We start from the raw sequence: 17,323 nt of genomic DNA on the forward strand, positions 1-17,323 counted from the left end.
ATCGACTAAATTCAGCTAGAGCCAGGCAGATATCACCTTCAATCTGATTGGCGTATTGTAGTCACGTGGCCTTATTACCTGGTATGCAGATTGATAGCGCGTGAATATTTCCCCAGCCTTTCAATTAATCATTGATTATCATTTCAAATAAAATAACTAAGGAGTACATCCTTCACAGTCCGTTACTGAACAAAAATTCTTTGAAACTAACGCAATGTTTTTTAGTGACTTAACTGTGAGTTTGGTATTTTGCAAATAATTAAAACTGCGCATCTTCATGTTCCCCGTTAGGACTGACTACAGTGTCACAGACTTGTCAAAAACTTTACAGAATATGTAAATATTCATCATAAAACACTAAATTGATTGTATTCTATCAAAGTCGTAAATAACATAAACATTTTATTGAAATAACTAAAATGAAATCAGTATATGGCTTAATAATACATTTTTATACACGCTATCGGGATATTACTCTTATAAATATTTTAAGTTTCAGACCACAAGTAAATATATTCTATAAGGTAAGGTTTTAAACACACTACCTAATTTACATTAATTCTATTAATGCAAACAAATAACGAAACAACAAAACTATCAACAATTAAATTAATTCGAGGCCGGAATGCCATAAACAATGTTTGACGAAGAGGCAAAAATCAGATAACAACTTCAACCAACACAGTAAAAATCCATCCAATTAGACCAAAAAAATATAAAAGTTCTTAACCTGTTCAATTTGTTACGTTAAATATATATTATACCACCTACATAGTTGGTTCAGATTTGGTGACGCCATAGAAACGTTTACAGGACTTTCAGACTCTTTAATATTCCTCTAACAACAGATTAATTTATCAATATGTCTATCTACATTCAAGTAACGATCTAGATCCGAGGTAGTGAGTAGTTGTTCTAAACGGACATCTGATACATGAACACTGTCCAGAAATAGGTTGGTAGGAACCCAGTGGACATAGGAGACACTCGTCGAGATGGTAGTAACTTCCTGCTGGACACTCAACTAAAGAATAAAACATGAACACAGAACTAAAGTTCCTTTTCAAAATTGCCGAAGAGGGACAAATCATCCATCAAGTTTTAAGTTGATTGGTTAGACCTTCACGTGCCATAGACTTCTAAGCTCAGAGTGGTAAGTTATTAAGCAATTACAATGTACTGGTGACCACTTTTAGAAGCATATTTCTGTATTATTTATCGGACTGATTTTGGGAATGAACTTACCACAATAAGCACCCTGAGCTACTGTGTTATCTGGACAGTGCAGCTGACTGATCTCAGCTACATTAACAGGAAGTATTAGTTCTTCAGAGGAGTTAATAGAGAAAACACGATGGTACTTGGAGAAAACTGGTAACCTCTCAGAAGCTTTGGTGAAAGTAACCGATTTATCTGAAAGAAGTAAGTGGAGTTTTCTGGATTGTGATCTGGGAGGTTGAAGCGAAGTAAGGAATCGTGGTTGAAAGACTTGGACTACTGACGTTTACATTGTTTTAATAAAATCATAATGATAAAAATTATGAAATAAATATCTAAGAGGATAATTTGATTATAATCAAACGTGCTGACCGGTACTTAGCTTTAATGCAAGTAGTTGTTGATCTTCTCTCATGTGGATGGCCTCTACTCTGAGTAATCATCAGAGACCAGATTAAAGACCAGATTAGAGCCACCAAGTTTCGGATTGGAATTAGCTATGGTGGCTGTGGATGAAATCTTACCAATGTTTGTCTTTATTCTGACCGTGACAACCAGACCATCTGAGGTACATTGAGGCGATTGGACCAACACTTGGTTGAAGATGCTATCGAAATTCCGAGAGATAGCAGCTGTTAAGTTAGAAGATTTTGACGTATCGGTACAGTTCGTTCGGTAGGATGCAGTTATCATTTTACTTAAAGCCAACGGCTGATGAAAATCTGAAAATATAATGAATCAGTTCCGATTATCATTCTGATCTGAAAGTGATATAGGTAAATCTTCATCTGATCCTTTTTACTGTGAAAAATGGACCTGTCCATGAGGAAAATTTACAGATTTATTACGATGCATCAAACTATAATCGTGTGCTCTTCTTTCTTCAGTACCGTTTGGCTCTACTTAACAACTCGTTTACTGCAAGGTTAATTGGCTTTGAAAGAGGGAAAAAAAGCAATGTGGAATGAAAAGTTCAATTACGTGTTTCACTAACCTGTACAAGGTAAAACGTTAGTACTTGGTGACCAGATTCCTTGATTACAGGTGTAGGCGGGGTTTAATGTTAGTTTATTATATAACACCTGGTTTGATTGACATCCCATAATACAGGTAAGTATCCCTTCAATTTCACTACAGGAAACATTCATGGGACTCGGTATCAGCAAATCAGTTACTGAACATTCTAAACATGAGATATAGGCCTACCTTTTATTAGTTACATGATAGACATAGAAGTAAAAAAAAAATTAACGCTAGATAGTAACCATATTATAGAAATTGCGGAGTTGAATGGGTCTGCAATGTAAGTAACCATGGAAAGCATAAAGTGTAGTCAATTTACATACTTAAACATTTTCTGTCTGGATAATCCCGGCTACAAGGGTACGACTGTAAATTACCGCCCTTACACAATGGCGGTCCTAAATAAAAAGGCGGGCTACTACATTTTCTGGTTCTTTGCCTCTCACCATCACACATTGAAGTACAACTGGACCATGCAGACCAATCTGACCATTCTGGTTCAACTGAAACAATTTATACACCGAGAGCTAAAATTCAAAGATTTACTATAAAATGAATCTCTTATAGATTTGATTGTTTTTATGGATCATTCTTATATTGTTGAAGTGGATTATAACCTTTGTGCATGTAAAGATGACCGGTTGATCAACGGTCAAGTTTACTCCGATTACTGTACTTCAATGAAATCGGTGTAGGACTTTCTGATACTGTTGCGCCTTATTTTAGAGATACCTACCGATACAGATATTCTTTGCCAACCCTGAAGTCCAGATGCCATTCTTGCATGTCACATGGCTGACATTGTAGAGAGGTGTGTATCCCTTTTTGCAGCTAACATAACAAACAAATACCGACACGTCTGATATAGAACTATTAGACCAGCTGCAGTCGAGCTGTATGGAATGAGGTAGTTTTAAATTTTCTTTTTTACATACTGGAATTGAAAGACAAAAAGTACATAAAAAAACTCTGCGAAATGTTTTTAATGCTTCTTGTTTGTATAGACTACCCGGGATCGTAATAATATACAATTTTCGGTATCTGTGGTGGAGCACAATGAAATTATAATACAAGAGCAGCGTAAAACAGGAACGAGATGAAGAGTATACAAAGCTCACGTTGAGTCTGTTTCCTTACCAGGACAGCCGATCTTGTTACATTCTCTTGAATCCGTGTCTGCGCCATGACAATAGGTACCTTTTACATCTTTGATACAAATTCGAGCTCTGGTTTGCGTTCCCTGACCACAACCTGGCGAGTCAGTTCTGCAATCACCCCACGACACCCATTCAGTCCATGTACTGGTTAGATCATCATTGTTAACTATAAAAATCCACTCTAACAATTAAACAGGTCAAAATACTGAAATAACTAATACATCACAAACTTCAATCCTCTTTTGTGCGAGTACATGTATACACAGCCATAAGTGATATTGAAATGCTAAAACTTAGTTCTGTAGAAACTAGAATGTCAATGATAATATGCTCATTTGTGTCTTCTTTACCTGACCATATGTTTTGTAACAAAAGTAGCTGGTTAAATAAATAATAATTATAGATTTGTATGTCTGGAATGCTGTGGGTTATAGCAAAATACAATCTTAAAAGTTGAAGAAAAGTACAATACCTATTTTGGTTTGACACAAAGCACCAGTATAACCATCGTGACATTTACATACAGCTTTCCCTCCTGGACTAGCTTCACAGGCACCACCATTCTCACATTGAAGATATGTACAAGGGTTAATAGTAATGTTGCATTCTTCACCAAGATAACCATGCTTACAAAAACATCTATACCCATCGAATACACTTTGGCAGGTATGGTTGTTCGCCACACAGGAAGAATTGGCACAAAAATCTGAAAAAAGATCATATATCTCGATACATATTACAGGTTGTTAGTTGACATCTTAATATTGAAGTCGACGTCACTGGGCACGTGGTTGACATTTTAATAGTTACACATCAATTTTGAACACCAGATACTACAGATACAAATACCAGGTGTGTGTGTGTAGGGGGTGTTACTAAGCTTGTCGCAGAATCGGTCGGTAAAAGACAGTAATGGCTGAAGCCGTCGGTAAAACCGATTGGTTAACCGAAAGCATGAGAACCTTGTGTCCTTTATGATGTTATCGCTAAACTGTGCGTCTAGATTCAAAGTGATTGTCGGTAAAAATGTTTCATTTGTACTAAGCAACAAGTTGACAATTTAGGTGCAACATTTCCCAATGACTTGAAATATCTCGATGCAGGTTTTCACACTATCCGTTAACCAATCCGTTTTACCGACGGCTTCGGCAATTATCGTCTTTTACCGAACGGTTCCGCGTTTTGTTGCTTAAAAAATGAAACTTTTTTTTACTGACAATCATTTTTCTATGTGAACTACCATATATTAGTGATTTGGATGCGCAGCATTGAGGTAACTTTACCTTGTATTCGAGGTAGTGGTCGCTTATGCTGACATTTAGTACTGCCCCTGGAACTGGTACCTCGACTTGGACATGGTAGACATGGTAGAAATCCATTGGCAGAAAAATAACCAGCTGAACATTGAACTGGAAATAAAGCAAAAAGAAAAATTTATTGTCACCCAATATTTTAAATTACTTACATCCTAAAAGGACGTAAAACAACACCAACATCCATCGGAATAGTTGAAATTATAATCACTAAGTTAAATGTGGAAAGATATCATAAGTTGTGGACTCTAACGAGCATCATCTTTTCATTTGACTTATAAGGGTTACACGAGTATATTATAACCAAGAGGCTTGTCATCGTATCAGCTGATGTACAGCTCGGAATCAAAGTCTATTTAGATGTAAATCTATTATGCTCATTACGATCAGACAACCCATGTTCCTTTAGCAACGGTGTACATTAGATGTGATAGACAATCTTAAGGTTGTAAAAGACAACCTTACTTTGACATTGTGTGTGATATTTGGATCCCGTATACTGTGTTGTGGTACGTGGTGGACACTGGAAACAAGTCCTAGAATTATCCCTGTCTTGGTAATAACCTTGTGTACATTCAATACATCTATCTGTATTAACATCATACATGCTACCAGATGAACATACCACTGAAAACATTGTGAAATTATTAGTATTTGTACGGAACAAAAAGGACCAAATTTGCCCAAAAATTTACTTCTTCAAACTTTGAAGTTCAAAGCAGCTGTCATGATGAGGATTTAATATCGGTAACGCACATCTAAAGCACAATTTCAGCTGTTTTTCCAACAGGTTTGATATGATGGCTAAAACTGTGCTGGCAATATGTAAGTTAGTAATGTTTTTATATGTGAAAAGGTGTAAAATTCAAGGATTAAAGGAAACGATTTATCTAGAGAGTATCATTGAGAGTTGTTCATGATTAAAGGTAGACTTACAGCAGGCTTTGGTGGTGATGTCATAAATACCACCTGTATCACAGACATACGTAAACTCTCCCATATTAAGAGAGGCATAATCAAAATAAAAGCCAACTATCTGGTTAAACTTTCCACTATAGGTGTCTTCAGCAAAACCAAAAAACATGTTAAATAGAACATTTTTTAACAGTCGAACTTTTTCTCCTTTCATTTCGTCTTCTTGCATTCTAATAGAGAAGTGCCATTTTATATCTGTTTTATACATGGTGCTAGCTCGTTTTCTTATATCCTGAAAAGAATACAGTTAAACATCGTTATCTACTTATTTTACTATTGTATAAACCTCCGCTGTCCGTATGACATTTAAAAATGTAAATCAAGCGGTCGGCCTTTATGATGCACGTTTATTACGGAAACATAGCTTGAAACTGTAATGGTGCCATCTAGGTGATTATTTTTGGCCATCTTTTAGAGTATTTTACTCAGAAATTGTTATTTCAAATCGACCTCACCCTTCTTTTTCGACGATAATAAGAGCACAGCAGCATGACATCATCAGCAGAACACTGTCTTGAACTCGGACAGTGATATTTCCACACTTTGGCTGAATGCAAAAGACTGGTAAATTTCGATCTGAGTTGTTCTCGAACACTAGGTAAAGAGCAACTTCTTCCTGAATAACTCGCGGTCACCTCAAGTCGATACTTTATAGGTGAATATTTATCTGTAAGTAATATCACAAAGTTTAAAAAGGGCATGGAGACGATACCACAGCTTCAAACCACAGCTAGCTCAATTAAACTGGATTAGTTAGCTGTTTCCAAAACTCTTGCTTTGGATTTTGTTATACGGTTTGGATCGTTTGTTATTGTTTTTTTTAAAAAAAAGAAGAAAAAAAACACATCGCCTGATTGTTTCACGTGCGTAAAGTCTCAACATTGGCGTTTCCTGATCAGTATGCCAGTATCGGGTCATGTTAACGTATGGACTTACTTGTACATTCTTGTAACCATGGTGCAGGATCCCACACTCCAGTCTTTAAGTCACATTTAGCAGTTATGGTATTTCGCGGTAAGGACATATCAACAGGGCAGGTCAAAGTAAACGATTTTACACCAGAAATGATTGAAACAGGACTTTTACCCGTAGAGGATGGAACAAAGTCTTCACATGGTGGTTGTGGTTTTATTTCTAGAAAATAGAAAAAAACACCAACACTAACAAATTTTCATCACTTCATCTCTAGAACTACTATCATGTTTGATTCAAAATATTTATCTTTGTCCTGGAGCATTTAAATGTAGTTAAGATTCGAGAAGAGGCGCAAAATAAAGATGCAGAAGATTTTTACCTTGCTCATATACGTATTTATAGGGTACCTTGACAGTTTAACAAACCCAACAACTACCTAGTTTGCGATATCAGCATTCGCTGGAAGCGAACGTTAACTTGTCATCTACCAACCAACCAACCAAGTTTAACAAACAAATCTGTCGTGTAAATCACAAACACGGTATACCAAATTTTTTTTGAGCGTTTCACACATTATTTCCGTACCTGAAAAGTCCATTGGCATCCAATCCGTGTGCTTCAAATCGTACACAGGGCAACAATTGGCACCAGGTGTAAATTGTTTACAGATGGTACACAGCATCCCAATCAGATCTCCTGCAACAGACAAAGCATCGAATTCATTCATTCATTGATTCAGCAACTGGGTAGATATTGTAAGATGTAAGATATTGTTTAATGGAATCTGGTATTCTAGAGTGGGACGGCTTTCTCGGCTTTTATAATGGTTTACGGAACAGATCAGAACAGGTATACCAAAAAGCTTGTAATTTTCACCTGACATTGGTTGTGTCATCCATACAAAATGTAACACAATGTTTTTGAGGATAAGCTGTGGTGCTGATGCGGGTAACGTGTCTCAGAAGAAATGAAGAACACATAGTCAAACGCCCTTACCCCGTGGTCTACATCTAGGTTGTTCTCCTGACCCTGATAACCAGACAAATCGTCCAATCTTCAGGTCAAAAACACAAACTATCCTGTTGGAACCTACTGGTTGACGTCCTGATAGACACGATAGCTGACAAACATCATTCATATCATATCCGGTACACTTTAAGAGAATGGAAGGATCATTAAATACGGGTTCTACACATGATGTTGATGCTCGTTTTTCCCTGGACAACAATCTTTCTGAAAAACAAATCACCCTCTTTCTTTGATATCATGTCATTATTTATTATTCATACAATATATATTGCCTGGGTAGTACCAGACTACCCAATCTATCTGAAATGACAAACACTCTAGTTTCCAACCGTTTGATTCCAAGATTCACAAACTGTCAAAAGATCAGTATAATCGAGTGAACTACTTTCCTGGCTCTAAGTCATAAAATCTTCCGAAGCATTCATCTAATCGACCGGAATTTGCTATCTAGAACCACATTTTATACCCAGTAAGTCTGTTTTGAATATGTTCTACATTGCGACTGCTTCTAGTCTGTGATGATCACCTACCATTATATTTGCAGTCCTGAATCTTTGAACACCCCAAAGAATTCGTGGTGAATCCTCCAGGACACGGTTTACATTCCAGTGCATTCTCCGCATCTTGATAGAACCCAACAGCACATTTCACACAGGTATCAGCGTTCTCATTGAATCTAGTGCCAGCTGAACACCCAGAAGCTGAAACAAAATATCATCGTTTAACCACGACGCTCCTTGACTATATATGCCTGATGATCTCCAATTGCTTTGTAGTTTGCCTATGATAACATGTTGTTCTCTTCGGAGTTTGATTTGAACATCAATTGCTAAAGCTTTCTAATTAAGACGTTGCTGCATTTCAGAGCTTGACGGAAAGTCTTTCAGTAACTAAAAGTTGCTCATCTTACCCAAGACCGACATTATGATATAAAACTGACAGAAAGCCTCATTGCCTTTACTGTCAACAGCTCGATATTGGATTTTAGTGACACCAGGGTAGAACAGTTCTCCTGAATCCTTTCCTTCTGTTAATCCCGGTGTTATCTCCTCACCAGAATTATCAGTTGCAATGATAACAGACCAAATAGCAGGAATGGAATTTTCAAATCGGCTGTTATAGTGATTGAATATGTTTTTCTGTGGACAACTGAGAAACACTGGTGGCTCTGAATCTGAAATGGAAGATGAAGATGGAGATAAAGGTTGACTATTAAATCTTTTCGAAACATTCCCTATGGTTTGTCAAAAGGAATTATTGAAAACAAGATAGTTAAAATTCAATAAATTATCCGATTAGTGAGAAAATATCTGTGCATCATGCTCTGATCAACAGCGGAAAGTATTTTAAAAGATACAGTTAATTCTTGCGTCGCCGAGCCCTCAAACAACACCGGATTCAATGAATTAGTTCGACTTTGGGCTAACACTCTATATTGCCTAATTCTAATTAAGATTGAGAAAATAATGCGTACCAGTACAAGATGGAAAACTTGTATTCCAGTTACCAGAAGGCAGGCATGATGCTGTATTGGTTGATGAAGTGAGATTATACCCAGGTTTACATAAAACCACACAGGTACTATTGATGTTATTACTGTTACTACAACTAACGTACGAATCACTCGATAATTGGCTTGGTTTAGGACATTGCAGCACTGAAACACAAAAATAGAAACACGAAAGTTAAGGAGGACCTAACACTGTATGTTCCTAGATGAGAGGACTGATGATCATCATAGTTTTTTGAACAATGTAAACTTCTTTACCAGTTCTTTGTTTCTGTTGCCTCAGGAAATGACCCTGACAAATGACAATCCATTGGATCCGTTATCTCAAGCCATTCATTCACATGCTTACCTTGACATGAAGGTTCAGGGTAGTCATATATTTCTGTATCAAGACAAGTTAGTAACGGGAAATCATGTAAAATATATCCTGGTCTACAACTATACACACAATGTGTATTCTGTCTGAAATCTGTGGAATTACACGTTATATTTCCATTGACAGGTGGCTTTAGAGCTCGACATTGGACAACTGAAATGACGTTTGACAAGGGAATAAATATATAGGTCATCTGAGAATTGAGGAGTGAGTTCGTTTCCCGTACTTTTCACAAAAAACACCCATCCTGTAGCCGCTTTCTCATCCATAATGCTTTTATTAGTATGGGAATGTCTGATGCTAATGCTAATTACTTGTCAAGCTCGCCTATCGTGCAGATGCCCTCATATGTCAACAATATTTGATTCCAATTTCATTTAACTGTAAAAGGAAATAAGAGACAACTTACACCTCATGTCGATTGTAAACGAACAAGAATCGGATGCACCGTTTACATCAATGACGTCATATTGAAAATAGTGTAAACCTCTTGGAATGACATCACCACTATAATAGTTACTGCTCACTTGGTGGATACTATTTGGCTTAATAATGGTCCCTGATTGGTCAACAGCTTCAGGAAAATCCCAAGTTGCCACAGCCGTTAAACTGACAGGATCAACGGGAATAATATGATTGCTTGGAGGGAAACATGAGATTTTAGGAGGGCTGAGATCTGGAATTAGAATAATGAAAAATTGAAGATGGGTGAGAAAACATGTAATAAGGTGCAATATTCAAATGCAGCTTTTTTGTTAAAAGCCGTGAAAGTATCACCAAGTTCATGTATAATTCATACCAAGATTTACCACACACCCATAACAACATATAATAGTCATTCATGTAGCTCTCATGCAGCTTTACATTTCCAGATATTATAAAAGAAAGATGTCTTACTAAGGCACTTTGGACTTTGTCTATCGTACTCTCCATTTAAACTACAGGTGATGACGTCATATTGTTGATCCATATAAAATCCGGTGAAACATCTATAGTAACAACTTGAACCAAGCAAGCTTCCGTTACATGATCTTGTTCCACCGTCGGGTATGGGAGGCAGCACACATTTGACCTCTTAAAAAGCAAAAGTGTAAAATTATAAAGATGCTACGAATCATCATATTTTGTTTCATTCGTAAGAGAATGCAACCAGTATGGCCATTTACTGCAAGCACAAGTTAAAGAATAAACCATATTTCGATCAGTTCAGAAGTTCCTTTCGATATCTTTTCAATCAATTAATTGTGGTCTGTATTCGATTAACCAAACCAAAATACAACAGCATAGATTTACCTGAAACCAGAAATTCTGTTGTACAAACAGATGTCAAGCCCTGAGTATTTGCTGCTGAATAGAGTAAGGAATAAAAACCAGAAGTAACATTTTGACCAGACTTGATACTATTGTTGTAGGTTGTTAATCTGAAAAATTAAATATTTCCATATTCAAAGACCAAAGTAAGGAGGAGACAGATCCAAGATCAGAATACCAACACAAAATAAATGCATTTCAACGATATGGACACATCACTTGAAATGAATCAAAAGGTTCCACGTGTATCTTAGTAGGCCTATACTAATTAGGCAACATAGATAGTGAAAGAATTTGCAGGATCAATTTAATTTAATGCTAACTGACGTTAACTAGGCCTAAATGTATTAATATTATTAAACAAAGCTTATATCAATCACCATAAAAAAAAACCATCTGACCTTGAATCCCCATCAACTGTCGATTTTTTCCACACAATGTTAGCCGTCGATGATCCTGGATTCAGAAATATCCGTTTTGGTAGCTCTGGACATTTTAGTGTCGGTAACGAATACACTAGAAAGTAAATTATTATGAGCTAACTCAAAATAGACAGTAGTCGAAGTATAATTATAATTTATTTTTTACTCTTGCAATCCAAATAATTGGTAGTCAGAAGATGGGATGTCTTCAACCCCCACAAAATCCCAATAAAAGATAGGAAAAAAAAACTGGTTCTAACAAACTAAACTTACAGTTAGAGCAAGAATTAACAAACCATTGACTTTGTAGGCAGATTAAACATCTTTTACTATCAGTATTTATACATCGGGTCAATTCAGGTAAAATTGTTGTTTTGCCATTGGAGAGGATTTCAGACGATGTTTGTTCGATGTAAAATCGGCAATTCATCAATCCTAAATTTATCGATTCACAGCCTACAGATGTATTGTATCTACGGGTCTGAAATTATGAATGAAGTCAACTTAGGCCTACTATTAGCCTATGATGTAGGCCGTTAAACTCCATTCATTGGATTTCAATTTACAGTCCGATTGATAAGGAGCTAAAGTATGGGGTCTCAGTGGGCTACCCAGGAGTAAGTATTAGCCTAACTCTTATGTACAACCCTGGCTTGTGATAATAATTGTCGTTTGCAAATGTCCGGTTAGGTTTGAGAAAAATCTAGTATTTCGCAGTTTACAAAGTTTTAGGTCCTATAGTGCTATAAGCTTATGGTGTAAAAAACTGAAGAAGTTTTATGTCTCACTAAAAAGCTCCAGCCCCAATATCATATCAACATTAGGCAAGTTTGTGATTAATTTAATAAAGACGTGTATTTGTACTATGTATATCACATTCAAGTCACGCTTACAGTCTCTATGTGAGAAAAGTACTGTATGTACTGATAGTAAACAGTTCTATATGATGTGACTTTTGTTTTGTATTCAAATATAAATTGTGGTTTTACCATACTCATTGTTATATCCAAAGCTGTTTGCCTTGCCCCAGTTTCAGTTAAACAGAGCAGAGTTATCCTATAGAAGACTAACATCCAAAACCATTCTGTTATTCTTTTCATTTTAAATGATATCTTAAAGACAACACAATAACTGTGGTCTTATTTAAGATGTAAAGAGTTATTTCCCCTTCAAGTTCTATTGCATTTTGAGTATAAAATGTACAAAATTACAAAAATTTTGATCTCAGAGACGATTTACGCAATGTGCACAAAATGCATCTGTTCAAGATATATGGATTCGAGGGTTTAAATATCCACTGAAGAATTATACTCGGTTAATTACACAAGCAAGGCTGCGTCGTGGGGTCGTTTTTCTTTGTTATTGTCACGTGATCTTCTTCAGTCTTGATTAACATGACTCAAACAGAATCTTGAAATGTCAAAATCTACCCATTATAGGCTACATGTAGAAAGAAAGGTTACTAAAGATTTTTATTGTCCTCTCGTTAATTATTATATATCTCCTATTGTCCACCATAAGTGTCCAAGGGCAGAAATTCTCTGAAATATCAGGAAACTTTATTTGTAGGATAAAACACGTAAGGTCAGATCATAGACATCTATGGGGTCAGATACACTGTCAATTTTTTTTTATAATTTCGGCCGTAGAATAATAGACTTTCATTTTTAAAAATTAACACTGCTTTAGAAGTTTTGAATTCTAAGAATGTGCAGCCTAGCAGGATGCGTAAGCTGTTTATGTGTGTATAGTAACAATTTTAACAACATTTTAACTTCCTTACACATCGGTAAGTTCAGTGAATTATTAAACATTTAATAAGCTATAAAAGTGTATAATGACCTCGGGGCCGACTTTTCTATATGATCCATGGATCGATCTTAAGCAGCTCAGGTGACCTGTTATATAAGATGATTCAATTACGAAGGGGGCGATGTGATCAAATTACTATTCTTCATTAAGCCAAGTCTTTGTTGAATAATGAGTCGCGTCAATAAACTTGAAATAAAATGTGAGACATATTTTTATACCATTCAAAACATAAAAGGGGCTTATTGACGTGTTTTTACATATCCTATCCTTATCCCATTTCCGATTAATATTTCTTAAACCTGTTTAATTGGCTTTAAAATCAAACTTGAATTGTAAATGCAGCATGCGATTGTTTCCGGGATATTCTGAAGACAGTGTGTTTATATTAGAACATATGAATTGTGAAAGGTGAATTATTAGTTATGCTGCGCATTTGGGTAAGGCTTTTTGCTCATTAACGTGAACTGGGGTTGGTACTTGCTCACTAACTAATACGGGAGCCAGTTTTGATGCAGGTAAAGCTCATGTGCTAGTGATGCAGACAGGGTTTTGTAAAATTTGTTGCACGACATTCTGACCACGGCAACTATATAGCACTGTCATTCCGCCAGCAACTAGCACAGTTATCTAGTTTGATACACTAAACAAAAAGAATAACTATTCTATCGAAAAAGAATCGATGAAACTGCATCAAGAAAGTTGGACTTACGAATTCTGTTTAATCTTATTCCAGATTGTGATTAATTTACTGGTTTTGTCGCCTTCCATATTAACTAATGCATTTTTTTACCAACCTGCGGGTGGTGAGTATAGCAAATGAATTGGTTGTTTCGATATCAAAAACAAAGCCGAATATCAGCATAAAGTAATTTTCATCTGAAGTTTATTGTTGCCAAAAGTGCGAACAGAATTAATTTAAAACCGACGGAATTGACGAAATCTAAGTACGTATTCAAGTTATTGTATTCTGCGTCCAAGGCTACCAACTGTCAGAAATGATAACACAGTTTTAAGTGGCTTAAAGGGACTGGTGCATCATTCTTTTTGACCAATCATACTTTAGTCTCAGAAATGGGAATTTTTTAGCTAAGCCAATCGGTAATAGTGTTCACGGGTCACAGTCGAAATTTGGGCCTTCAAATCCATGTGTGTCCAGAATTATCCGCGTTTGAATGTTATAATGATGACTCATTATAAGATACTCTGTGTTATATAGAAAAGACATATACAGAAATTGTGTGTATAATTCCTAGTTTGAAGTACTTTTAAAGGAATTATGCGATTTTTGTTCATTTCTTGTACATCTGAAGATTTGCATATTTTCAAGACTCAATTCACCTGTCCATTTAATAATGTCTAGACAAAACCTCAAAAACATCATCAATGTCTCATCGGCGCACACACATTAGCAATATCTCATTCGAATATTGCAAATTATAACTTGAATGAGATCTTATCAATATATACATGCATATCAAGTTTCACCAACTTATAGAACTATATCGCGATGTTGTTAAATCCTACGAAAACCATTTACTATCATGTTATGTGTTTTTTGACATCTCTAAAGCCTTCGATCGTGTTTACCACAGAGGATTAATTCACAAGCTTATATCATATGGTTTGGACGAAAACACTCTTAAATAGTTAGCTAGTTACACAACAAACAGAACACAGTCCGTGTTGGTAAACAATTTAACATCTTCTCCAATAACCCTAAAATCCGGCGTCCCTCAAGGATCTGTTCTCGGTCCATTTCTTTTCATTGTTTATATTAACAGTCCTAACTTTTACTACCACTTGGCGGCCATTACAGCCAAAACTGGAATGTGATGGTTCATTACTCTTTGACAGATATGATACAAATTTACATTGCACCTTGTCCCCAATACCTAACTAAGAAGATACCATAACTTGACCTGTTCTTGGCACCCTGGTATTAGATTTCATGTTCTAAATTTAGTACAGAGCCCTTCTTCACTAGATTAAATTTGAAATTTTGTTCTCCTTAGCAAAACTCTGTTCTTTGAAAGGAAGATAGTCGTGAAATTTCAGAAATCAGAATCCTATCAATCAGGAATATCAACAAACAAATCTAACCACTATAGAAACACAATTTTATATATGATAAAATTTTGCAATTTTTAAAAAGCTGCAAAGTTTTAGCATTTCAAAACCATATAAAAAGTTTGGAGGCTAACGTATCTATTCAGATAAATAGAGGTGTTCCTCAAAATAATATTAAATAATAATTCCAGCCATAAAATGTCAAAAAAGTTCTTGTAGGAAATGCATCTAAATCTCCAAATCTGTGTTCATAAAATTGGCAGTCTAAAATAGGGTAGGCCTAAGTAAGTAAATGAACTAAATTGTCGCTTTTCATGACTGAAATTGCTGAAGCGCCATAGATGGTCGATGGGTCCCCGAGGTTTTAAAGTGTTTTACATTACAGCAAAATACATTTAGACAGAAACAGCAACTCATTATGGACATACATGCATACCGAGTAAAGCGACAGTCGCAGCGTGTGGCCCACTTAAGGGGCCTCAGTGGGGTCCATAGGCGAAGTTGCTGATTTTTTTCTTTTCATTTTCAATTATTTCACTGTTTGCTCATTTCTTTCAAAGTCTATTCATGCGCCAATTTGCAAGTGCCGAGCGCAACCAGTTGAAATACTCATTAAGTTATTATTGAATTATTTCAAAACAAGATACAAAAGAAACCAAGGAGTTTATAGAATGGTTCTAAAAAAATTGAATGAAGGTCAATAAGAAAAGTTAATATAAGAGAGGCCATAAGGATGTGTATGTATGTAATATGATACTGGTCAAACATTAGGGCCGAACTTTATTTTGAAACTTTAATTGGGCAGATTTATTGCAATGTAAAGACCTGATGACATATTGTTTACAGTAGACATACCAACTAATTATAGTCACTGGACCATGGGCAGTACAGAATACTCTTTTTGGTAGTAAAAGTTAGGACTGTTAATGACACCCAAGAATCTCTTTCAAATCTTGCAAGGCTATTTGCCGATAACACTGCTCTTGGCTGTCATGGCACCACCGTCGAAGAGGTTGAAAAATCTCTCAACCTAGATCTAGGGCGAATATACGACTAGTCCAAAAAATGGCTCTTAAATTTCAATCCTTCTAAAACGAAAGTAATGATATTTTCCCAACACAGGAATGTTGTACCCAACTTACGTATGGGCGACACTAAATTAGACATAGTGTCCACCCACAGACATCTCGGTGTTACGCTATCTCATGATTTCAAATTGACTCCCCATATTGATGCCATTGCTTTATCAGCCCCAAGACAAATAGGCCTTTTACGAGGTCTGAAAGTTGGTCAATACTTGAAAAAATCTACAAAACCCATATTCTTCCTACTCTGGAATATGCATGTCAAGTTTGGCACGGTTGCCTAAACATTAATTGCTAAAAGTTAGAAAAAATTACAGTTGGACAGGACTACCCATATTCACAAGCTTAAATTCGCTCTGTACCGGAACCACTGAGTGAAAGACGTAAGAGACGCAGACTCACTTTGTTCTATGACATATATCACGAATACTGTCCACAATATCTCTCTGGCTTGTTAGACACATTTAGAGCTCAACCTAATCATTACAACTTAAAAAATAATTATGACATTAAACCACCACACCTGAGAACAGCTACCTATGAAAACTCCTTCGTCCCTGCAACTATTAAAGACTGGAATAATTTTAAACCTGAAAAAAGAACTGCGAGCACTAGAGGTAACTTCAAATCGCTTATCACCATCAAGTGCCTAAAACAGAAATCTTTTTTACGCAACGGTGATCGTAAATGTGTCATCCTCTTAGCACAACTACGAACTGGAAGTAGTCCTTTGAAAGCTGATCTGTTTCGAGTACACCTGGTGCAAGACCAGAACTGTTCATCACTTTATATTTCTCTGGGGTGACGAAAATCTATCTCCAATTCAAAATACGAAACTTATCAACAATGTATTTAAATTTATAAAAGCAAGCAAAAGGTTCTCAACCTAACTGATTTGTCTATACATTACATTGTTTTTGGTAAGGGTCTACCGAATCATCGCTAATCTCAGAACTTCCTTTTGCGCTTTCGCCAATGTTTCGAGCAAAAGATCGTTCACTGAGATTAGCTTCAATTAACATAAATACAAATTTGATCTAACAGCATTTTTTTTTTCACTCTCTGCACCTGGCACTCTGAGCACACCTTCCCAGATTTTTTTTTTTATAA

At 36.0% G+C, this 17,323-nt stretch overlaps 1 protein-coding gene across 1 annotated transcript; it reads right to left on the reverse strand.

Moving 5' to 3' along the window:
• Positions 1-390: 390 nt before the first annotated feature.
• Positions 391-12,349, reverse strand: LOTGIDRAFT_228560 (hypothetical protein; the record flags this gene model as incomplete). Its single annotated transcript, XM_009057163.1, has 23 exons — positions 391-1,024; positions 1,246-1,413; positions 1,743-1,940; positions 2,213-2,401; positions 2,565-2,744; positions 3,379-3,579; positions 3,871-4,104; positions 4,682-4,807; positions 5,177-5,338; positions 5,648-5,918; positions 6,142-6,353; positions 6,623-6,820; positions 7,187-7,297; positions 7,598-7,834; positions 8,161-8,331; positions 8,541-8,804; positions 9,105-9,287; positions 9,490-9,669; positions 9,926-10,192; positions 10,810-10,937; positions 11,229-11,343; positions 11,523-11,730; positions 12,239-12,349. 23 exons carry the CDS (start codon positions 12,347-12,349, stop codon positions 867-869), a joined length of 4,272 nt encoding a protein of 1,423 aa, XP_009055411.1. The 3' UTR covers positions 391-866.
• Positions 12,350-17,323: the final 4,974 nt, after the last annotated feature.

This window comes from Lottia gigantea (genome assembly GCF_000327385.1).
Source record: "Lottia gigantea unplaced genomic scaffold LOTGIsca_3, whole genome shotgun sequence".
Lineage (NCBI taxonomy): Eukaryota > Metazoa > Mollusca > Gastropoda > Lottiidae > Lottia > Lottia gigantea.